We start from the raw sequence: 25453 nt of genomic DNA on the forward strand, positions 1-25453 counted from the left end.
ATGTGTCCTATAACCTTATAAAAGGCCATGTTTAGAAACTAATAAATACTTCATAAACATGCACCTTCACTTTCAGTAATGATACAATGATTTATAAAGTATTTATAACAAAATCAGGGTTTTAAACTATATTAAGACATGTTAAATCACAACTGCTCTGTTATACACGATACATTTTCTTATGGAATCAGTTTTTCTCCCAAACTGGTAGGAATCTCCCAGGAGCAAAAGACCATGTGTTAACATCTTCGCTGTCACAGAGACCCGTCAAAGGGTTGTCTTGCACGCAAATCTCTCCATATACACTCCACCGGCACATGTCAGCTGAAAATGGGTCGAGAAAGTGGCTCTAGATGTGTTGACAGACCCGTTCAGAGTAAAAGAGGTGCGAGAGGCTAAACGTCCCTAAACTCCAAACCCATCTCAACCGCATCACTTCACCGACATCACACGACGGCGCATGAAGAGCCTTCCACTGACATTTCTGCATTCAGCGCATCATTCCTGCGGCCCTGCTATTGATGGATCGGACCACAGCTGTCCCCTGGCAGCCCGAGATGCTGTGAGTCAAGCTGCAATTAAAACGGACTGTCGCTGGAGAGCGCTTTAATGAACACTCGCCCACAACCCTCAGACACGCCGGAGCTCAGAGAGCGATAAGAGCAGAATGAGAGGAAGGACATCAAAATGAAGCGGGAGTTGTCTGGCTCTTTAATTAAAGCTGTTTTGTAGGAAACATACAGGGGTGATTAGGAGATTTTGACAGCTCTGCGGAGCATTGCTTTTGTTAAAGCATATATAATAAGACACGTCGTCATAATTTATCTTCAGCCTTCTGATTTCCCACAGCACCAGACAGTACATGAAAAAAGTCAAATAAATCATAACATGACACATATATAGAGTATTGACAGATATCTGACACTGTGGAGAATCGGTCCTGTATGAAGTCTCTCTTCTCCGTGTGTACAGGACACATCCAAAACAAGAGTGTTTATTCTGAAAAAAAAGAAGATGAACAAGTTATGATATCTGCTCTGAGGTTCAAAGGTACAAGTTCTTGATTTGGAAATTTGTTGTTTTCCGATAAAAAAAATTGTGTAACTTTTTACTGTTTAATTGCCCAGTGAAAAATAGGTATAGTTATTTATTTGTTTGTTTGTTTACTATATTTATTTTTGCCTTTAATTTGTGTTAATGTTACATGCTAAATTAATTCACTTTTTGTAAATAAAGATTTTCATAATAAAGATTTTCATAATAAACTTGATATTACAAAACGCAAAAGTATTATGAAGTAAAAATAGTCCGAACTCTTTTACAAATCAATAATAAAAAAGAAAATACATATAAAGCGAAAGGCATATACACTTAATAGTATGTAAATACATAATTAAAATAAATGAATATTTGTTATTTTCATATTCAAATTTGAAAATGTTACTTATTGTGAGTTTCAGCAGTGATTTTGTAACAGTTTTATTTGCTCAGTAAAATAAACTTAAATTTATTTAAAATATTTCATTAGTTATTTATCTAATATATGGAGAGTACATATATTAAAGCCTTTTATATAAAATATAAAATATAAATATTACATTTACATTTAGTAATTTAGCTGACGCTTTTATCCCAACACTTTTATTTAATTAACATTTTGTGCTTTTTAAAAGATTGATGCCCGGTTTCACAAACTTGTCCCAGACTAAAATGCAAGTTTGAGTCGTCTTAACTGAAAATAACTTGTAATTACAGATCGTAAAACATTTCAGTACTATTGTTTTGTTTCAAGAATCACACGCATAGTTATTACGAAGGCATTTTTATAAAAGCTACTTACAGTAAATATGCCAATTTAACTAAGGCCTAGTCCTGGCTTAAGCTAAGCCCTGTCTGTGAAACCGGGCCTAAATCTATATGTTAAGCCTCATTGTAAACATTGACTTTCACACTGATTCTTCAGCCATTTTAAGATTGTAGATCTATTTTCCTCAAACTTTCCCTGCATGTTTCTTCATGCTGTGTGTTGTGTTGAATATGTCAAACGTTTTTTACAGAGGTACATTATGCTGACTATCTAAACTTGAGTTGATAGATAAAGTTGATAAGCAGCGTCCTGGCATCATTCAATCCTAATAAAACAGTATTTTGGGTAGAACCTTGAGTTTATAAAGCTTCCTCGTGGTTTCATCCTTTTTTGAGAATGACAAACTCTTGGCATGAGTGAAAGAGCCTACAGCGTGTGCTCTCAGTCAGGGTGAGGAATGACTCTATAGGAGAGCTTGTGCAGAAACCTTTACATGGAGATGGATTGGGTGTGTATTATGCCAATTACCAACCGTGAACACACCCTCCCTCCGGTTTCATCAACATAAATACTGAATAAGGACTGATTTACGTGTGAGCGCAACATCTTTTTAGCACACTCATATCAAAATATTGCAAGTGTGAATTAGACCCATTATTTCACACAATATTTGCTTGTGCTTTGTATTTTGGAGATGATTAGTGAAATGAGTCTTTAGTTGAGCAACATGCTGCTTTAATATAAACAGTTTTTTGTGTTTTTTAGCTCACCTGTTCTACAGTAAGATTCTGTATTTGATGGCTCGGGGGACTCTGTTGATAACTAGCCGACCGTCGTAACTGAGGGATGCAAACAGCCAGGGGTCTGCCGCAGACCACTCTACCGCATACACGCTGTCCTCATGCTCCTCATATGTGGCTATAATGCTGTCCTGAAGTGGTTCTTTAACCCTACGCACAACACAAATGTACAGAATATGACCATTTATATTCATACACATAACTAATCTAATTACACATGTATTCAAACACTAAAAAATCCAACTTGCAAAATGTTCTCCCTACAAAGATAAATAAGTAACATGAACGTAGAATTTTTAGTTAAAGGACTCAAATGATAGTTTTGCCTATTCAAAACAACATTAGCCTAAACATGTTTCTAACAAAGATTTTTTGCTGACCAGACTTAGATTCTCAAGTTTTTGGTCAAAATGCCTCAGAAAGTTTGCCCAACTTACAAAACAGAGTATTCTAAACAAACACCATTGCCAAGATACATTGCAGCATGTTCAATTGTTTTCTATTTTAAAGATTAGGGTTTTAGTTCTTGCTGGCTTGATATTATCTATTATGTAGAGTTTTTATTTAATGAATGATGGTTTTTGATTGTTACAATGGTTTAGGGTTGTGTGTTCAATGTTGGGTGTAATTTCATGACACAACAGTACTACCAGTTTAAATGCACTCCACACAAACTGTTACAATGCTATTTTATCAAAATTTTAGGGAGAAAACATGTTAAATTAAAGGACGAATACATTTTTTTATTTCTAAATACCAATCTCTATTTATGTTAAGCCAACAAGAAATATTTTGTTCTGTTGTTTATTAGGTAAACTTAACTATGTTGTGACAGCTAATGACTTGGGTAGACTTCAGTCTCTTTTTGTTTGTTTTTAACTCAAAAACGTGCTTGTGATAAGTTGCCTTGTTATTTCAGTTGACTCAACTATTTTTCAGTGAATGACATCAAAAGGAATTAATCTAAATCAAATGTATTGTAATGAATCAAACTAAACTGTGACTAAACTGAATTCAATGTACAACTAAATTGAAGTCAACTCAACTCAATTACAATGAACAGAATTTGGTATATATTGAGTTGAATCAAATTGTGTTAAACTGAACGGTTCTACACTAAAATTACTTTGAACTGTTATAGACTGTATAATTGTATTGTACTGTAATAAGCTACATTATATTGCATTAAACAGGACTGAAATTGCACCTAATTAAATTGGAAATTGAGCTTAACAAAATTTATTTCTATTAAACTATAAACTGAACTGAATTGAACCGAAATGTATTGATCCGAACTGCACTGTACAGTACATAACCCTGAATTGAATTCACCTCGGCTGTAGTGAAATGAATCATTTTAAAATGGTACAGTGATCAGCTTTGCAAATGAAATATAACTGAAATTGACCTGAAATAAATTGGAAAGAGAACTAATTGAACCCAAACCATGTTGTAATTAATTGAACCAAATTCTAAATGTACTGCAGTAACAATCAAATTGAATGAAACTAAATTGAACTCGATTGTAATGAACCGAATTAAGCCATAGTGAATTGAGTTGAAATAAGTTGTGTTGAACTGAATCACATCACACTAAAATTTAGAATCGATTTGAACTGAACTGTACTACTCGGCACCGAATTAACCTTGAGTTCAGCTGTACTAAAACAAATCGTTGTGAATCGATTGGAACAGTGATGGTACAGTGAACCGAATTAAATATTGCAGTAAATATTGAATTGAACTAAATATTATATCATCAGGTATTGACAGACAAAGCAAGAACGAAAGATGTCTGAAAGTGATTTGTACTTGTCATCCTGCTGCGTCTCCTCATTGTCGCTGAGGTCATCGTCATCCACCAGGTGTCCGAACGGTTCAGAGGAGATGGAGACCATGTTGGACAGAATGAGTCTGCTGTCACTGCTGCCCGTGAGCACGAGTTGATCGTGAGAATGATTGTACCTCACACTCCACACCCTGAAACCAACACCACCACAACATCATCAGCTTTTGTGTTTCCTCCCTCTCCATCTATATACGCCTTGGGCTAGGCTCAGAAAAGGATCCGAGGAGGGGGATTTTGGGAGGATAACTCAGCTGTCAGCAGTAAAATCTGGCTCAGTCAAGACTTCTTAACTAATCTGTTTCTATCCCGAAATATTCCCTAATACCTCCCACCCTGAGGCTCAGCCGAACTCCTGCCACAGCCAACAACGAATGAGAAACACGCTGTTGTTGTGGGTCTTCCTATCTAAATGGGATCAAAACAGCAGTGATTCATACGGAGGCTCTATCTTTGAGAGATTGCATCCCGTGGATGATATTTTATCGGGTTGTGATTGGTGTGCGTGTCTGTGAGCCGCACGGCCGTGGAGAAAGCCATACGTGTGATTGTGAGGCATTTATATACAGTGAATCACATCTATAAAGACACACACACACAGAAATAGAGCTCCAGTAACACAGCCTTGAGCATTATAACGCACACGAGTCACGACTATGAGATAAAACACACACACTGACACTAATTAAAATGCTATCGTTTATATTTAAAGATAATCCTCACACACATACAGATAAAACAGCAAAGGCAGACCTTTATAGAACGTATTTGAGAAGATTCAAGATTTCACAACTTTGAAAAGTTTATCTTTGCCATAAGTAAATTACAATTATAAATGTTGCTGTTAGTGTGAATGAGAGAAGACAGACAGTCAGTGAGCTGAATAACAGGTATCTCACACTGCACCTTGAATTTTTTAAGCACGTAAAACTATTTCTACTAAATGTTATTAAAGTAATTTTCCCCTAAAAAAGTAATTTACGATGATTTTCTAGCATTACTTGCTGTAAATACTTTCAACAATTCTGATAAAACATCTTAAAATCTGTTCATTTAGTTTAGATTAATGGTGCCGTTGTATGACATTTAGTGTCATCTAGTGGTGAGGTTGCAAATTGCAACCAACGGCTCACTTCACCCCTCCTTTTCGACACAGGACAAATATGTCTTCACGTTTTTTGTGACGGTGATGTTTCGTATGTCCTAAAGCATTGAGTAACTTAAGTACAATGTTGATTGAATTTACAAATTGGTAATTAATTACTTTTAATTGCAAGAGTTTTTGTTAGAGCTGTTCAATGCAATATCAAAAATGTAAAAAAATCACTAATGTGCATATAGCAAAATGCATACTGCAATGGTTTGCAATAATGGAATGATTGTTATACTTTAATAAGTCATGTATGGTCAAAGTTTAAAGTGGATGCAAATGGCTGGTAGACTGGAAAAAGTCATGTTTGCCTCTGAGAATGAAATTCACACTGTTTAAAACATTGTTTGTACTGTATGTTGTTCACTTATTTTAAGTGTTAGTTTCAAGGGATTTTCACGAACATAAAGCATTATTGTATATTGTACATCACGTTAATAAGGAAGTTATCCCATTTTTCATCAACATTGTGCAGCCCTGGTTTACACAGAACAAAGTGTCTGTCCTATAATTTACTACTGATTTACTTAAAAGGATATTGCTTTAGTGTAGTATGCAAATATAAAAATGTCTGACACCACAACTGAGTAATACTAGTACTGCGTGTTTGGCTACATTTCTGTTGTTTCGTCCAACCCGGGTTGTTTGTCCGTAAATGAAAAACGTATTGTTATCAATGTTAAAAATGTTATAATGAATTTGTTTTATTTAGCACTATTAATACAACATTAAAATAAATAATTCCCCACGGTAAGCATCACAAATACAATTTTCCTTTTATTTTTTTAATCTTGATATTCTGACCTTTGATTCGATATTTAGGCTGTTTGCTATATATCCTATATATTTCACACCCTGTTATTTACTGTAATTGACTCAATGCAAAAAGCCGTATAGATATAAATTTACTCAACCTAAAATATATTTGCACAAATAGTCTCCAATGCGTATAGTGTGTCAGAGTTGAACTGTTTTCCCGCCAGTGTCTATGTTTGTGTGTGTCTAACCAATGAGAATGCTCCTCCAGGCATTTGACCGGTTCGTTGATGTGTCGCACGTCCCAAAACTTCACTTTGCAGTCATCGCCGCAGCTGGCCAGGTAATACTGCTTGTTGGGGTTGAAGTCCAAGTCACGTACCAGCTGCCCGTGAGCGTTTTCAATGCAGTACATCTGACTGTGAACGACAAAGCCATCAGATCAAACCCTTCAATCAATGCAAATGAGAAAACAGACCATACGCAGTGATAAATACAAAAAAGACAGACCGATAAAATCATACAGAGAGAGACTTTGTCATGAATTAAAAACAGTCTGGACGTTTGGGTCTGAAGGTCAAACCTCCTTTAAGCGTCGTATAAAAGTGTGACAGGCCATAAATTCCGCTCCAGTCCTCCGCAAGGTGAAAGGATCTCTTGTAAAAGGTGGTGCTTGTGTACGGATGGCTGTCTATTAGTGATCTCGTAGGGTTTAAAGGACCCGAGGCTCATCTGTATGGACGCCATTTCTCCAGACATTTTTCTACTCTCATTAACTGGCTATCTGGTCACACGCTCATTATACAATTAACACGCTCATTAAAAATCTCATTAAAACTGGAGGTGAAAAATTTGAGCGTTGCTCTCCAATTACGTCTCTACTCAAGTCACATCCAATGTCGACGCTGGAAATTTACATGTGGTTATATAGAGAGTATTAATCCTCCACTACTCTGATAACCGATTAATCTGACAATAATTTAATGATTACATGTTCATCACAGAATTTGAGTGTACTGGACTCGTGCACTTGAGTACTTTACTATGCACTACGACATTCAGGAATAGTTTTTAGCCCAATGCCATTAATGTGTAATAACAGAAATGATCTTGGAAACTTTATAATGCGTTTATTTTTTATTGTTTTATGGTCCCAGAGGTCTTATTATCTTGTACATATTTGTCATTTCTGTTTTTGGTTGTGTACATAACAGCGATGCCTTTTGTATTTTGTGTTTGTGCAAAGCATTTCCTAGGCAAAAATGTTTCATTAAACTCTTCAAGTCCCCGTGAACCAGAAGTTGCGATCGTTTTTACTTCCGTATTAGTATAGTTTTCCGAGTGAAATAGAATTTCGAATGAGAATTATAGTGGGGGTGGGTTTCGACTTTCTCTGCGATTTGATTGGATGCATTTTGAAATGGAAGGGGAAAAATTAAATGACTTATGTTAGATGCTCCGCCCTCACATAAGTCATTTAATATTTTCAGATTTTAACTGAAGATTATGAGGACACACGAATTTGAAAAAGAGAACGACCCACATTGATAAACTATTTACAATAAATGCTGCATTATTTTATGAAAAATAGGCATTGTCATTTTTTATTTCACTGGGACTTTAAACGACACGCAACACCAAAACAGACCCGTTTATTTTAGAGCATGAGGTAAAAAATATTCTCACATTTATGGAATTTTGTATTTTTTACATAAAAATAAAGCACATCAGACCTTTTAAATTTAAATTAAATATTGGTTAAAACAAACAACAATTGAATCAATAAAATGAACACATATATAATTTTTAAGTAAATAAACAGGTAAAACCCACATTTAAAATCTAGTACCTAATGATTTTATTTAAAATAATATTACATATTTTTTTATTTCAGCACAAGCACTCCGTCAAACCACTTGATGTCTCATAAAATACATTTTCAAAAATGTTGACCTGTAGTTTTTTGGGGAATTTGTTTTAAACGCTTCTTATTGCATACAATTTTTTTTGTAAATAATTTGAGCTCACTGGTGAAGTTTCTCTGTTCCACAGATGCAACTTTCAATAACAAATAATTTTTTCAATATTTGAACTTCACATTTTAAAGTGCATTTTGCCATCAAATGAGGAACAAAAGAAACGGCATGCATCCATGGAACCCTAGCTGGCCTTTCCAAACAGAGGAGACCTCTGGTAGACCAAACTCGCTCTCTCTCCCGGTTAAGAAACAAGGTGGACCAGCCCAGCCAAGGAAATGGAGCAAGAAATGAGGTTAACCGCACTGCTCCTAAGTCCTTCATGCTTGTAAATGCGAAATTGGGATCCGATCAGGCAAAGCCCGGGCGAGCACACGCCACAAAAATGAACCAGATTAGTTAGCGTTGATCCATACGCCCGAGGACACAGCATGAAGCAATCTGCATCCTCGTGTCCCTTTTTCTGCCGGCAGAAGTCATTATGAAGCGCTGTTCCGCACTGCAGCGAGCCGGGACCCGCTGATAAATGGATGTGGCTCAGTGGATCGGGCATGCTTGTGAAGCAGGACCTTTGTTTCCATGGCAACAGTGAGGCACTGAAATGAGAGGTTGGAGGCCTTGGTGTCTGCCTCGGTCCAGAAGACAGTTTTAAAGGATTTGGATTTCGACCAGAAACATATGGGAAATTATGGAGTCTAAAGGCTATGGGTTATTAGATGGATGGCACATACTATGAAAGGTCAATAGGAAATTTGTGGTTGTGTGCAGATGAAGAAACAGCTGTGGGAATTGCAGTGAAAGGATACAAAAATATATAATTTGACATAATGACATAATAGATCATAATTCTTATTTAATACATTTTCAAATAAGCTTGGACTTTTAACATTAAAACATGAAGTTTAAAAGTGATGTTTTTTTACGTCTAAAAAACCCTTTAAATGTCAATCCCATGAATCTCACAAACCACATCCAGAGGCAAGCATTTGTTTGTAGGCATAATAGTAGTTCACAGATGGGAGTTTTCGTATCTTACAAAATACATCTGAGTGTGCAAGAATGATTTGTGGTTTTGTAGATTTAGGTGCATGTCGTTTATGAAGAAACTTGAAGCAGGTTTTATCTACCTTCTCACCCAGAATATTCAGAAGTAAATCAGTCTCATCCTCAGCAGGATATTTCAAGTTGGCATTTATCATAAGAGCACTTATATGACCTTGATCAATCACAAGCTATTCTTTCTAATGTAGCGCTCTATATCAGAGCTATATAGAGACATAAAGATCAAATTAAAGGTTGGCTTAATACATACTCTGCTATGATAAACTGCATAACAGAAATATGAAACAAGACGGTTTCCTTTTGTTTTTACATTCATCATGAGAATTAAAGGATGTCTTTTTTTCTTTCAAATCTTGGTAGAATATTTAGATCTACACCCAGTGTCTACTCCAGACGAGAGCGGCGCTACCAAACAAATGCCTTTTTCTTAATGGGTTTGTGGTGTCGCATCCAGTGTGGACAAGGTTTAACATTTGTGTCATGTCTAGTTGCGTCCGGTGTGGTCACGTTGTAAACGCACCAATTTGTATGTTGATTTCCCATGTAAATCATGGGAACAGTGTCAGTGTTTGTATGGTGCTATGAAATCACTCAGTCTGACACAGTAACACTGGCTAAAGCAATATTCCAAGTTGAACTAAAAACAAGAATCTTTCTATTAAATCAGCTTTCAGCATCTATTGTACTATTATAAAAGATTGTCCCAAAAGGTCAAAATAAAATAAAAGTTTGCATAGTTTGACATTGGCACTACAATATGCAAAATAAAAACATAAAACATACAACATAAAAATATGCATAATTTTGCAAAATTATGTAAAATAAATAATACTCTTTCCTTCTTCTTCCCTCACGTCGTTATACACAAGTTTTCTATATGAATATCAGCTCTACCCTCCCAGCATCAGTCACCATAACTCCGCACAATCTCCGTTTTGTGCATCTCAATCATCATCTGTGATGTTTATTTATCCTGTCTGCTTGTCTCTCTCTCTCTCTCTCTCTCTCTCTCTTCTCATTTCATTTCATCAGGCCTGATGCTGTATTATTCAGGGATCAATAGCGCTGTGATTATTAATCTTATAGCAGAGCTCACGTGAGCATTCATTACGACTCCACACACAACAAATCATGAGGAGAATACAAACTACAAAACCTCTTCTTAAAGGGGTTCTGTAGAGTAGACATTTACATTTACATTTACATTTATGCATTTAGCAGACGCTTTTATCCAAAGTGACTTACATTGCTTTATCCTATACATTTTACTTAGGTATTTGCAATCCCCTGTGATCAAACCCACAACCTTGCGTGGTTAACGCAATGCTCTTACCATTGAGCCACAGGAAAGCTTTCTATTTCTACAGTTCTCTGTATTTACATTTACACAGAAAATGTAAGTGATTTAACAGCTCTGTGTGGTTGCTAAGGTGTTCCAAGGATGTTTCTAGGGTGTTGCTAAGCACTTGCTTCGCATTCTAATGGGTTGCTCGGCAAAAACTCTGTGTTTGCCATCGTTGCAAGGCATTGTTTAGGCAGTTGCTAGGGAGTTGCTCGGTAGTTTAAGGGAACACTCCCCTTTTTTTTTTAAATATGCTCATTTTCATTGAGTTTTACCGTTTTGAAAGGTATTCTGCTGATCTCCGGGTCTGACAAAAGCACGTTTAGCATAGCTTAGCACAGATCATTGAATCCAATAAGACCAGTAGCATCGCGTCAAAAAAGTGTTTCTAGATTTTTCCTATTTAAAACTTGACTCTTCTGTAGTTATATTGTATACTAAGACAGGCGGGAAATTAAAAGTTGTGATTTTCTAGGCCGATTTGATTAGGAACTATACTCCCATTCCAGCGTAATAATAAAGGAAGTTTGCTGCCATAACGTAGCCGAACTGAAGTTAGCCTATTTCCACATGCGCTGCGTGATATCACTGCGCCCGCTGCGGCCATGTTACGGCAGCAAGGTTCCTTGATTATTACGCTGGAATGGGAGTATAGTTGCTAATCAAATCGGCCTAGAAAATCACAACTCTTCATTTTCCGCCTGTCTGGTCTAATTGGATTCAATGATCTATGCTAAGCTATGCTAAAAATGCTATCGCCAGACGGGTCCCTGGTCCCGGGTCTATTTAATATTTTGTGTAATACCAGAGTCGATGAGTTGGCACTCCATCCAGGGTGTATCCTGCCTTGATGCCCGATGACTCCTGAGATAGGCACAGGCTCCCCGTGACCCGAGGTAGTTCGGATAAGCGGTAGAAAATGGAATGGAAAAACCAGAGTCGATGAAAATTCAGTACCGTTTGTGCTTTGTAACTTACTTTCAACTGGTAAAATTAGGTGAAAAAAAACAGAGCGAGCTGAGGTTTCTCCTGGGCAGGCAGCTAGCGCACATGTGCACGTCATGTTTCTATGGCAACCGGAGTTTCATTAGTGACAAAGTGACGATTGGCTCTTTTATTTTTAGCAGGCCGGGATAATTCCACCATCGGTGCATTGCAACTTATCTCACTCCATGTTTATATTGATATAAATTAAGCATCTTCATATATCTTAAATTGTTATTCAGAATCTTCTCAGAGCACATAGATAAAGCAAATATTGCTGCTAACGTCTTTTGAAGCCTTTTTTAAGTTTTAGGGCCAGCGCCAGCATACATTTTAATGTCTCACAGTACATTTTCTGTAACGAATATATGGAAAAACAATATACCAAATGAAAGAGCAGAGTTTCCCGTGTTCTTTTTCATTTGTTCTTTTTTGATCACCTAGTAAATGTGAGTAGGTTTCTTCAAATATGCATCATTTTGATTAAAAAATTGTGAATATTAGAATTTTTTGTCGAAGACTCTGCCCAGATTAGATGATTAAAAGGGATCAAATATTTACCCCCCAAAAATGGTAAATTTATATGTTCTAGATTCAGAGATTCTGTACTTTTTCTAACTTTCAAATAATAGTTTTGTCCATATCGGGTACGGGTAGTAATTTTATGGCATATCTCGGCTCTCAGGATATTGGACGGGTCCAGGTCGGGTATGTGTAGCAAAATAACGGGTCTGTTCGGGTTCGGGTCCACATTTTTGGACCTGTAAAGACCACTTATTTGATGGGTTACACTTGATTATAACGGACCGTCCACACAGTTAAAAATGTTGATGTTCCCTGGAGTCGTACCTCATGCTGCGCAGGTCCCAGCCTCGGATGGCCGTGTCGTTGGCTGTGGCAACCTGGGTGCAGTTGTGATGTGGGCTCCACTTGCCCGTGGTGAACTTCAGCTGCCCTTTGCCCTCCAGGGTGGCACTGCTGGAGATCTGGGGAGAAGACAATCAATAGACATGCAACTCAATGCCTGAATATTCAACAGCAAACTGACTCAAGCCCACTCACAACTTTTGATGCTCACAGAAAGCACCACGTTCTGCCTACACATCGGTGCATATGGGCTGAAAGTACTGATTATTGACAAAAGTGAAGGAGAGAGGGCTCTTTTTGGAGAGAAGTCTACTGTTTAGGCTGGATATTTAATGCAAAAATGTCTGAGGCTGGACTGACCTTGCTGCGGGTCTTTATGGATTCTTGGAGAATGTGAGGCGTATTATTGGTGTCTACAGAATTTTATGTGTAGTCAGTGATGCACGCCAAGTGACAGACATATCCTTCTTTGTATGATTTTAATTGTTTTAGTTCATTTATTCATTGATATAACACACACAGATTTGTTAGAGGGTCATTTCAAAATCGTCTGTTCTGCTTCCTATTTACTAGTTGACTATGCGACACAACCCATGTGTGGTTTAGCGGGTTTGTCATTGTAGCTGCATGCAGATGAGAGGCGGGGGAATGTTTCTTGCTCTGCGTTTTTGTTTTAGGGTTTTAGTGAATAAAACGCTGACAGACGGAGGAAGCATGTGATAAACACATCAACCGGAGCTCTTGTGAAGAACAGAGGGATGAGCGGGGCTGTTGATGACTGTGTGTTGTGATGGTGGGGGTGGCGTGAAGGCAGATTAGCATTCCTCACAACAGCACTGGAATCAAGCAGTGCCCAGAGCTTCCCCAACATCCTTTCTCTCGCTTTCTCTTTTCTCGCCTCCCTCTCCCTTTTTTCGCCTCCCTCTCCCCTTCTCTCTCTCTCATTTTTAATGGGCGTGCTGCACTCAGCAGGCCTTGCCACTCGATAACCTCCTCTCGCTCTGCATGCAAAGCTGACATTAGCGGGGGGCTCACAGAGTCGCTCGACGTGATGTCGATCCCAGGTCTTTTCTCCAGTGTCCGCTGAGAGCAAGAGTGTATTTGCACGTGACGGTTCGAAGAATGTCGAGTCAAGGTTATGTTCTCAGAGGCTCGTGACACTCACGAGTGGCGGGCTGAGAGGCGCTCATTAGTAAATGACTGCAGCCGATTATTCATGTACAAAGGAGTTTCATACAGATGATTTAGTAAAACAAGCTAATGCATGGAAAACCGTTTTGGGGTCTCATTTGCTGACAAGACCACACTTAGGTCTTTAGTTTTTACTTTGAATTAATGCAGAGTCATTTTTTGGATGTTTGATAACATTCTTCTTTGTCACTATATACCCTCATTATTTACTTCAGATTACGAAATCTAAAAAAACAGTCAATATTTTTTCAGAGGAAATAATCCTTCATCCAATTCATCATTAAAGTCATTCAAACAACATGTTTGTGAGAAATCGAAATTAGCATATTATTTTATTTACATGATACAGTGGGAGAGAAGACTGGAAGCGATATGGGAGAGACTCGGGTCGGACATTTCGCAACACTTGCCCACAAGGCTCCGACATGAGTGTTCTTTAAATATGATGATGCTGATAGCTTCAAATCTTTTTTTGGTTGTTGCATGTCCTTGGAAAATAAATCTAATATTGTATTAGATCATAAGACGCGCAAGAACCAACAACATATGAAGTTGATTTATATGACGGCATATTTTAATTTAGAGAACAGATGTAAATTACATGGGTAAACAATGAAATATTTATATTTTTTGGCTTAACTTTTCCATTATCCATGTTACATTGTGTCTTGTCAGATCATAGTCTAAGCATCAATACTGTGTAATGGTGGCTGTAAATGAGCTTCACTGTTGAAGCGTCACGCCTCCCGTTGCCACATCAATTATAAAATAATGAATCTCACCGTGGCTTTGCTGGAGCTCTCCTGAAGGTCCGAGAGCAGCACATGGTTTTCAGCCAAAGAGATCACGCGCTTGCCGTCACCCATGGGCTCCCATAATACACTGCAGGAGACAGGTAACAGGTGATTGACCAAGGCAGGAACTGTGTAAAGGCTCCGTTCTTTAATCTGATCAGTTATATTCATGAAAGAAAATAATCTAGGGGCCATGAGTTTTATGATTTAAATGAATGCGTCAGTGGACGTAACTAACTTTCCAATTGACTTTCTAAATTGGGAATAACATTTACTGCAGTCAAATTAATGGGGACAATTTTGATTTTGATTCAAACACGTCTTTGCGATTTCTCTCATCAGCCTGCACTACACTAATTATATAAAACTAACCAGAAAGATATTTGATTGTAGGATTTGAAGGTTTAAAGATGAGAGATGAAGAGGAGAGGTGTGGGGAGGGGGCTTTTATGTGGAGCAAATGAACAAAAAACAGGAGGTGTGTGTGCATCGACTAGCCACCGAACACCACTGAGATTACTCCATCATTACCGAAAGTATTGACTGACCTATATAACGCAGTTTGCTTTGGTTTCTTCTCGCGCTTCCATTGATCTCGCAGCGGTGGCTCTGATAACCCATCACGCGGCCATTAGCCCGTCTCACACCGCCATCGCTAGACGCTCAGCACGGCCCGTACAAAAACTCTCCCAAACGCTCTGTTGGCCACAGTGCGCTCAATTGCCATTGATTAAGAGCTGACCGCTCGCTTTCCAAATAAAGCAATAATTCTAAAAAGTCATTTCTGAAAAACCATAGAACGTAAAATGCTGCAGGTGACAAAAAATTATCTTTCTCAGTCAGTGTTGTTCAACGGAACCTAAAATGCGTTGATAGACGACAGGGAATCTTGGAAAAGACAGCAACATTTACTATATTGAACTTCAATGTCTTTTTCCTGTTCGACCAACATGTAAAAAGACCATTAACAGTAAGTTTTTTGATGTTTGCAGGCAAATACATCTGATCTAGAAAATCTAGAACAGGGGTAATAAAGGAACAATAGAGTTTTTACAACATACAAATTCCTAACAATAGGATCTGCATTTTATGGGTTAAAATTAGGGATGCACCGCTAGGATTTTTTTGGGCCGATACAGATACCGATTTTAACAAACCACTTTTGGCCTTGTTCCGATATGGGTCAATTGCGTTCAGTACTATACAATACTAGCTATTTTTTCTGCGTTCAATTTATTTTACTGAACATGAATTGAATCCATTTAACATTTTAAGATAGGCACAACTGTAAATATGCCTAAATGTAAATGTAAGTTAAGATAAAAATACAATAAGACAATATGACAATCTTCAAAGGTTATTTTTGCAATCCAATATTTATTTTATTAAAAACATAAAACTGGAATTTTATTTTGACGAATGACTTTAATTTTGACAGCTTGCCACAAAGTTTGACAGCAGTTTCACTCAAATGAAACGGTAAAATGCGAATAAAGGTAAACTCTAACTCTTAGAGCAGCGCTGATTCAATTTATGTGTTTTTCGTCCACCAGATGCTAAAAAGTCCACTACAGTAAGTGACACAAAACCACACCACTCATTCACACGTAGAACAAGCAGATTGCATATTTAAACAGGAGCTGAATAATTATGCAATTTGAATTTCATTATCTGTTCACAATACTATCTGCCGTGTCTGCTTCACGGAAATCATTGGTATCTGCCTTTTTCATGCTATTGCTGATATGCCGATGGTGTTAAATTAATCCAATATCGACCCATTAATATCGGCAGCCGATACATCGGTGCATCCCTAGTTAAAATAAACGTTTTTTGTAAGGAGAGAAAATTAAAACAACTTGGTTAAAACAAGTAAATTTAATGTTAGCTGAAAGTAACATTTCTGACAAACATGTCAGTCTCTCCAAAACATATCATTTATTTAAGCAAAATAAATAAAACTCACTTCACCCTAACCTAACAAGTTTAATAAACTAGGCAAAGGCACTTCAAACTTAAAAATGCATTGAAAAAATAATTTGACATCTTTTGTTACATTTACCAAACCTGTTAGCAGATTTTCACGTATTCACAGGTGCCCTTGTTCTAAAACGCACAGTGTTGCAGTCTGGGAACTTATCAACATGACTTTGAACATTAAACTAAATTTTATGCACCTTGACTGATCAAAACTGTATAAAGTCACTTTCAGAATCTTGTTAGGGTGGTCCAACATCTGTCTTAATCATGTTGGGAGGATCTGTTTTTCCAGTTAACAGAAAATGGAGGTTGGGCGTGGTTAAGTCACAGGAGTGTTTGGAAACCTGTCTGAAAACATGATTTCTTATACTTCCTATACAAATTCATATTTAATCAGTTCAACTTTCTTGGTCTTTGAAATCAAGAGAAATGCTAAATGTGATTCTTAAATATCCTGGTAAGAGTTGCTTACATAATACTTACAGTATGTGCACTTTCTTGAAAGAGAGAAAATATCTAGGGACACGGATGTGATATAAACTTCGCAGGCCGTTTAAAACACAACTACTCCCTATATGTGAGATTCTCCCAGCTATTGAAGTTGGCGTGCAGACGCCTGTATGATCAACACACATACTGAAATGCAAACATTCTCAAACGTCTTGAGAGGAGAAAAATGGCAACCACAAGAAACATTAACCTGTATGCGGATTTCAAAAACATTTTGAGCAGTGCAATTACGCTCGCAACCGCATCCGTTTTCTCCTCTTCAGGCATAAATCCTCGAAAACATAAAGCCACCAAACCTCTCAAAACTCCACGGTAAGAAATCACACACACTACATGCACATTATTCAGGGTTTATGGTGATTCAGGCATACCGATCAATCAATTATCATATTGTTTATCAAACACTGTGTTTTGATTATGTGTCTGTGTTTGGCATCTGCTGCTGATGTGTCCGCTGTCACACAGATGAATGATGGAGCAAACAAGAGGAACATCAACCTGTTTTTGTTAAGAATGGAGAGTATAATGAAGACTAATGGATACACTTGAGTAATATATGATATACACTACTTTTTAATAGTTTAGGGTCACTTATTTTAGATTTTTACGAAATTTTGCTCCACATTTTAGAATAACAGCAAACTCATAAGCTTATTTAGCAAAACTGAAATTTAAATATGGCCAAACTTTGATGATCTCAGCATTCAGTAAGTAAAACAATTACATAACTATAAAATGGATACTTCACCCAAAAATCATGTCATCATCTTCGAGTTCACAAATCTGTATACATGTCTTTATTCTGATGAAAACAGAGTAAGATATTTGGAAGAATGCTTCTATCTAGACAGATTTTGCCCCTCATTTACTACCATAGTAGGAAAAAATACAATGGCAGTCAAAAGTGCTCCAGAACTAAACCAACATTCTTCAAATGTCTTCTTTTGTGTTCAACAGAACTAAAAAATGATAAAGTAATTCTTCCTAGTATGAGAGTCAATGTCAAATATCTTTCTATGTGTTCATCCGATCAAATAAATCTATACAGATTTGGAACAACTCGAAGGTGAGAAAATGATGACAGAATGTTTATTTTTGGGCGAAGTATCCCTTTGATAATATTGAATATTTAAGCTTTAATTCAGCATTTTATCTACCACAGCAATAAGCAGACGATCTGACCGCGAAAGATCGTTCATACTGTATGACAGATGTGGGTACGGGGGCTGCCATATCCCAAATCCTTCAAAACACACATGCTTTTGTATTCAGTGTTGTGGATTATGGTGCATGAAATAAAGCGTGCGGCTGAGACGAAAGAAATAGGTAGCGGGAGAAACCAAACCGATGGGTGGGTGAAATACAGACGTTTCTGTAACAAATTTCTGTAACATCTAGAAAAGAACAGAAGAATAGATTGAATAGAGGAGGTAAAGCAAAAGGCTGTGAGAGACAGAGCTCAAAAGAGAGTGATGGAAATAAAAGCCAGGAGCAATGGAAGAATAACGAGAAGAAGAATAGGAAAGCTATGTAGGAGGGAAAGAGAGAGAGAGAGACGGCATGCTGTAGGGTTCAATCGATAGCGTGCGGCATACCAGGCCACGCTGCCGTGGGCCGTGTTGTCAAGGTGACAGAGAAGCTCCAAGGTCTGCGGGTTGTTTGATGAATCATCGGGGGACTCGTGGCTGCCTGTTTCCCATTCCGGGGGCATCCTCCATACCGCCGCACATGTGAGAACCCGACTCTCAGACGCTGCCCGAAACACAGCACACAACACAATCTGACACATATGTGCAAAACAGCTTGTCAATGGATTCAGCTTAATGGTAAGAGGCATTAAAACAAAGATAGAGAGTGTGACGTAAAGTACATTTTGATGTAAAGTTAAATATAATCAAACACACTGTAGCAAACTGATACTATATTTATGATATGTATTCATTATTGGGTAATGCAAAACAAAGATTAACTACTAGAAGCACATACTGTGCCATTTGATCACTGCATGATTATGTTTGTCTTAACTTCCGAGCAGAGTATACTGCCTCTTAAGGCCACAAATACTCGTCACATTACATTTGATTAAAATAGAAATAGAAATAAATAAAGATATTCAATATTTTGCATAATGGAAATAAATTCCATATTAGGACAATTAGGACTTTTTATATATATGGCCTTATATTTGTGGCAATCACATCTTCTTGGTTATTTTGAAAACCATTATAAAAATAAATAATAAGCAATAAAAATTTTTAACATTTAATGATCTTTTGTTAATGTTAGTTAATGTCAATACAATTATTCCTGTTGTAGTTAACAGTTACAACATTTGATTTAAAAATGTATTTGTAAATACTGAAATTGAGATGAACTATGACTAAAAATTGCTATAAAAGTATTGTTCATTGTTAGTTTATGCTAGCTAATGCATTAACTTATTGTTAACAAATACAGCTTATTGTAAAGTGTTCACAAATCACTTTTCTAAGATCTTGTGGTTGGTCCATTGAGATCATTGTAAAAATATTTTCTTTGAAGAAGTGATTTATTGAACTGAATTCAACATGTGCGTGTTATGGGCTCACTGCAGTTTCATTAAACCAGTAGAATCACCAGCATCCAGATGATGTCCTGCATAACCGTGACACACCAAGAAAGCTTTGAGTCTTCAGATTTGATAATGCACTAAAAAGCTGTGTGAATTCTAACTGCTTGCGCTATGAAGCACTAGTGCACAATGGCATCAGGATAAGGGCTGCTTTCAGATCAGGGTGGGCAGGGTGATGATGGGGGCAGACTTTGAGCCGCCCGGCTACTCCATTAGCTTGAATGTCACGGTAATTACATTTCTCTTTTGAACTCCACTATGACATCTCACACATTGGCCTTGTCGTAATGAAGATAGAAGGAGACATGAAAAAAGTCACATCCCGGAGAGGATATTCGCTTGCTGCTATCTGAACTGTCACTAACCAGCAGGAGCCACAGGCCTTACTTGTATAAACATGGGATTTAATTACATTTTTCAATTTCAATTGTCCCTTCATGTTTGTGTAAGTTTGGAAATTGCCCCAAGGCATGTGCTTGAATGTGTGGAATTCTCCTTTAATGGCGGTTTCTGTAACACAACTGTAAGAGCAGACTCACGGCATATATAAAGCCACACTGGATTTTATGAACTACGAGCTGTGACATTAGATGTACAAATTAATTAAAATGATGAAACATAAAAGCAAAGCTTGTGAGAGTACTAATGGAGTCAACAGTGAGTGTTATTTGATATCTGAGGTGCTTCTTTACATAGAACTTTTCAAATTTTTGGGCCACAGATGTTAAAATATGCATTTTTATTTGCATATGTCAACGACTGGTTGACCGATTAGAACATTTCAGAACCTATGTGCATTCAAAACCCGATGATGTCGTCTAGGCAGGCAGCTTGGCATGTTTTGAAATGTTATGAAAGGAAGATATAAAGGAAGTTATGAAAGGAGGAGATAAACTCACTCTTGTTGTAGCATGTGGTCAACACTCCCTTATCTGCGGGGCTGGTGCTCATGTGCCATATCTCACCAGCGTCGTGCAGGAGGACATTCTTATTAATCATGTTATTCTCATCATCAAAGTCAATGATGTGAATCTACGGATGAGAGGAGAGCACACTGCTGAGGAGAGAGTCCTGACGGCAGATCAAAGAGCTTCACTAACAGATATTTACTTTAATATCACAATAAATGACCTCTCAAACGCTGGTTAACTTCACACGCTCGCCTTTTATTTCAAACTTTGAAGATACTGTCACTTTTAAAATCGAGTTTGATACATAAAAGTTATGCATTTGAAAGGGGCAATATGGGTAATATTTTAGATGTTTTATCTTCTCTAGGGTTTTCATTATAGCAACCCAAAATTCTGTCATCATTTATTCACTCTCATGTCATTCCAAACCTGTATGTTACTCCTCTGTAAAAGACAAAAGAAGATACTTTGAGAAATGTCTCAGTTGTTTTGTGTCCATACAATGGAAGTCAATCAATGGGGTCCAATATTAGTGTGGTTACGAACATTCTTCAAAATATTTTCTTTCGTGTTCTGAAGAAGAAAGAAGATCATACTGGTTTGCTTTAGACCAGTTGGTTCTGGTCATTGCAAAATGTAAAAACAATGAAAGATTATTCATAAAAATGATTAAAACAGATAAAATGCCCCAAAACATGCATTAAGTCTATTTCTAGTACCACTGGATCAATAAGATTACATTCTTTAGTAAAAAAATTCAATAGCAAGCTAATTTTATCTCAAATTTGTGACAAATCCAATAAAACAATTCTTGAATAACCAACACATAATAACTAATAATTCTATTGGCTTTGAAACAATGCAAATCGTAAAGATTCTAAAAACAGGCTACCTTTTCTTTAATAAACATATACATAATCTCGTATTTCTCATTTCAGATTGTATTTCTTATTTCTATCAAATGCAAAATATTCTCGACAGGCGTCATAATATTCCCAAAACAAATCACTCTCCACCTGTACAGTCAGTAGACAATAGCAGAAAATGACTGATAGCAATAGTGTTATGCCTCGAGAAAATTCAGGAAACAAATTATTTCCAAATGACACTGGCTTAAAGGAAATGAACCGCATATTAACTAGCTATACCCAAAAATAGCCCAGCAAGAGAAAGAGCGCATGACTACGTGAGGGCAACCCTGCGGTTCAGGCTGCGGAAAGTTGGAGAAGAAACCATTAACCTTGGAAGGAGCGCATTGGAGGAGAATTATTAGGCAACGTTATAATTTTATGGAGGGAAGGAATACAAATAAATTCAGATGACCGGACAGGATAATTGGAGGCGTTGGAAGGTTCAGTAATGAGCGGCAGAGAAACTCGCTCTTGATTTATCAGCTTTCTCTTGTACTGAAGGAGGGTTTAGGAGCTTAGGTGGAAGGGTTCGAGACGTTGACCTCCACTTTTCATCTCGTGGAGCTCTTAAAGTAAGTAAGACGAGATGCCAGTGAAGTATCTCTATCATATATTTTCATTTGATCTTTTAAAAACAGGGGTGTGGGACCTCTACAGTATATTCAAAGAGTTTGACCATGAGAAAAGAAAGCTGAAGATGAGTTATGGTTTCTTCATCACTGGACTATTTTTACTGCTAGAGGGCAACGCCTTCAGTATAATATCTGTCTAAAAAATCCCAACTTTAGAAATGTGTAACTGTTAAAGGGCTCATCTAATGAACTTTTCCACAAGTAGGGATAATATATTAGAGTTTTCATGAAATATCTGTTACATATTTTGCTTAAAAACACTTAATGGCTGTTTAAACAACACCTTTTTGCCTTTTCAAAAAACACTTATGATTACAGCAACCCGTTTTGGTGTGGGTCTATTTAAAGGGGTCATATGGCGCGAACGCATGTTTTTATGTGTCTTTGGTTAAAGATAAGTTGCCCATGCATGTATAAGAATGTATAAAAAATTACTACAATTTAACTGTGGGAACAAAAGATGCATTCTATCTAAAAGCGAATGCTCACCCAGACCTAACCACGCCCCCAAATATCTACGCCAGCCCGTGGTATGAGTTGACTAAGACCGCCCAAATGTATACGCAAGTAAGGTGGGCGTACCAGTCAGTACAACTGCTTTGGAACCTCATGTTCCAAATATGGTAAGATGTAACATTTCCGTCACATGCTTGCAGTATTCGACCAATCACTACGCACTGGTTCACTGGCCAATCATAGCAAACCTCAAATATGCATGGTATGTGGAAAATACAGCATTTTTTAACCTCAAATCTTGCACACACATTGCATTACATCTACAACAAACTCTAATATTCGTTTTAGCCATGTCATATCACCCCTTTAAATGCTAATGTATTACTACGCACCCCACCCCTTTTCCGTCCAGGGTGTAGACACATGTAGTGCAGTGTTTCCCAATACTGGTCCTCTGGGCACACCTTCCAGAATGTTTTAGTTTCAACCTGATTCAAGTCACCTGATTCTACTCATCAGCTTGTAGTGTTCATCAGGGTGACATTTCAAACAAGTTTGTCCCCGAGGACCAGGGTTGGGAAACACTGGTGTAGTGCATGCCATGACCATGCTGTGGGTGTAAGCGTGCAGATTAATGGGCAGTACTATTTTAATAAGAACCCAGGGGGAGAGAAATCTGATCGGCTCGATTTTCTTACATGCTTGCAGAGACAAGCTCACCAAAACAAAGTTACTGGATATTTCTTTTCAAACTATTTTTTAGAGTTGGTAGATGCACTGGAGTCCTGATTTTAGAAAAGGATGGGTTTTTATCCAGAGACCACTAAAAAGTCATTTTAACAAGACACATTTCAGAGCAGATTGTTTTATGAATCTGTCACAATGAGATTGTATATCGCCTTATATTAAAGAACGGCCCTGTTATCGAGTCTAACAGCAAACCTGCAGTGTGTTTTCGCACCAGTGATTCTCAAACTTTTTTGGTGTTAGGGCCCCTTTATGAAGAGAGCATCGCTTTGTTGCCCCCCAAATAAAGACATAAATTCTTAAACTTAAAATTTTAATTAAACAAAAAACATATTCAGTTATACAATGATGAAACATCTATTATTTTGGTTTGTGCTCTTATTTGTATGATGTTTGAAAATATTACATTTCTGAACATAATAAAATGCCACGCCACAAAAACTGTGGACCACTAGATCCAAATCGGGGTCTCCCAGTTTTAAAACCCCTGAAAAGTGAAACACCAATGTATCATTATTATTCCAACAATTTTCAAAACAAAATCTTAACCAAGTTCCCTTTTGTATGATACTCAATGATACCCCTCCATATTCTGATGGTTTAATCGAACCCGTCAATCAGATAAAAAATCAGCAGTTGCATTAGATATATAAATCATAAATATTTATTATAGAAATACTGTCATGAATGCGTCAATCATTGCCCAGCTGTCAATTATCCATGCATATTTTCATTCATGTATAAATATTCTGTGAAAACCCAACCAAGTCATATTCATTCATTTTTTTCTACACAAAATCGTCCTACGTAGTCCAAAGAAACTTCTGTGAAAATATAACCTTGATATCTTTATATTGACTGAGTAATACCATGTCAAATATTCTATATTATCATAGTGAAATTAATGGTGGAAAACAAACTTCAACGCGCCTAGCTATCTCATAATTTGATTATAAGACTTTAGCCTGGCTTTCACAGACTGGGTCACATACTATATTATAGACGGTTTCAGCGGCAAAAACACAAACAAATGTTAGGACACAAACACAAGCATCAAACTCATAATGCAACATTACTGCTGAAATTATTCTGGTAAACCAGCAAATATGAGGTTTTCAGATCAAATCTAATGACGCGGGTTATGTCAAATCTTCAGCCTTGCTTTTGAGTTTGAGTGCAGATCTACTGTGCATATTGCTTTCACAATATAACATTTCAATAGAAAATACATTCCCATGTGTTCATATATTCACTCACCTGGTTATCAAATTTCAGTGACTGTGTTCCCACTAAAAACCTGATGGCATCCGTCTCAGCTGCCTGGGCTGTGAGAGCACGTGCCTGACACATGCAGAAAAGATGATTTCAGGTGGGGCATAATTTCTACAAAGAGAAATACTACGAGATTTATCACGACTGAGTTTGGGGGAAAACTCAAAACTGCATTATGGGAAGATCTCAGCACCATTTCTACATGGGCTGCTCATTAAATGCCTAAGAATGTCATATTTATGTAATTCACATGCAGTTACATGTAGCTCACGTAGATTTGTATGTGTGTTTATGTGTCCAGCTCACTATAAATGCCCAAAACTGCAGACCAATGCCCCCTTTCTAGGTAGGCAGATTTGTAGACACCTAAATGCTAACAAGGTGTTTTATGTAGATGCTAGTAAGACAGGTAACTCACCAGGCATCATTCACTTTACACATTAGTCCTATAGTAACTTTACAACTACCATTAACAGTCTATGATCGATTTGACATGCTATATATAATATATTAAAAACAAAATTTCTAATAAACACTGCGTTTAAAACCATAACCAGCATTACCAGTGAAACAAGACCAGTTTAACTGCACACATATCTTCCTTAGTATTTATATGTTGTACGTCTTAATAAAAAGGTAAAAAGAGCCACAGTACCTGGAACTCAAGGCCATAAATAACCGGTGCGTCGTCCTCCATTTTATTCATTCATTTATTTTTTAATTCAGAGTAAAAACAGCCTACTGTCTGTCAACGTACAACAGTTCCGCGAGACTGAAATTAGGATTTACGCAAACAGCGCACGAACGCGGACGTTACTTGCGTCTCTGTCAGCGTGTGTTAAGGGTTT

The 25453-nt window shown here is 37.2% G+C and overlaps 1 protein-coding gene across 2 annotated transcripts; it reads right to left on the minus strand.

Annotated features, from left to right (window-relative positions):
• Positions 1-688: 688 nt before the first annotated feature.
• On the minus strand, positions 689-25435 carry eipr1 (EARP complex and GARP complex interacting protein 1). Of its 2 annotated transcripts, none has more exons than XM_056767341.1 (10): positions 25261-25435; positions 24591-24674; positions 20576-20708; positions 18661-18817; positions 14564-14663; positions 12573-12709; positions 6611-6778; positions 4420-4587; positions 2578-2757; positions 689-999 (listed from the first exon to the last, which is right to left on the minus strand). In XM_056767341.1, exons 1-9 carry the CDS (start codon positions 25309-25311, stop codon positions 2583-2585), a joined length of 1173 nt encoding a protein of 390 aa, XP_056623319.1. In that variant the 5' UTR covers positions 25312-25435; the 3' UTR covers positions 689-999; positions 2578-2582. The 2 variants fall into 2 exon arrangements, with proteins under 2 accessions (XP_056623319.1, XP_056623320.1); XM_056767342.1 differs by having other exon boundaries at positions 24591-24716; positions 25261-25386.
• Between the last annotated feature and the right edge of the window lie 18 nt (positions 25436-25453).

The sequence above is a fragment of the Triplophysa dalaica genome, chromosome 15 (genome assembly GCF_015846415.1).
Source record: "Triplophysa dalaica isolate WHDGS20190420 chromosome 15, ASM1584641v1, whole genome shotgun sequence".
NCBI lineage: Eukaryota > Metazoa > Chordata > Actinopteri > Cypriniformes > Nemacheilidae > Triplophysa > Triplophysa dalaica.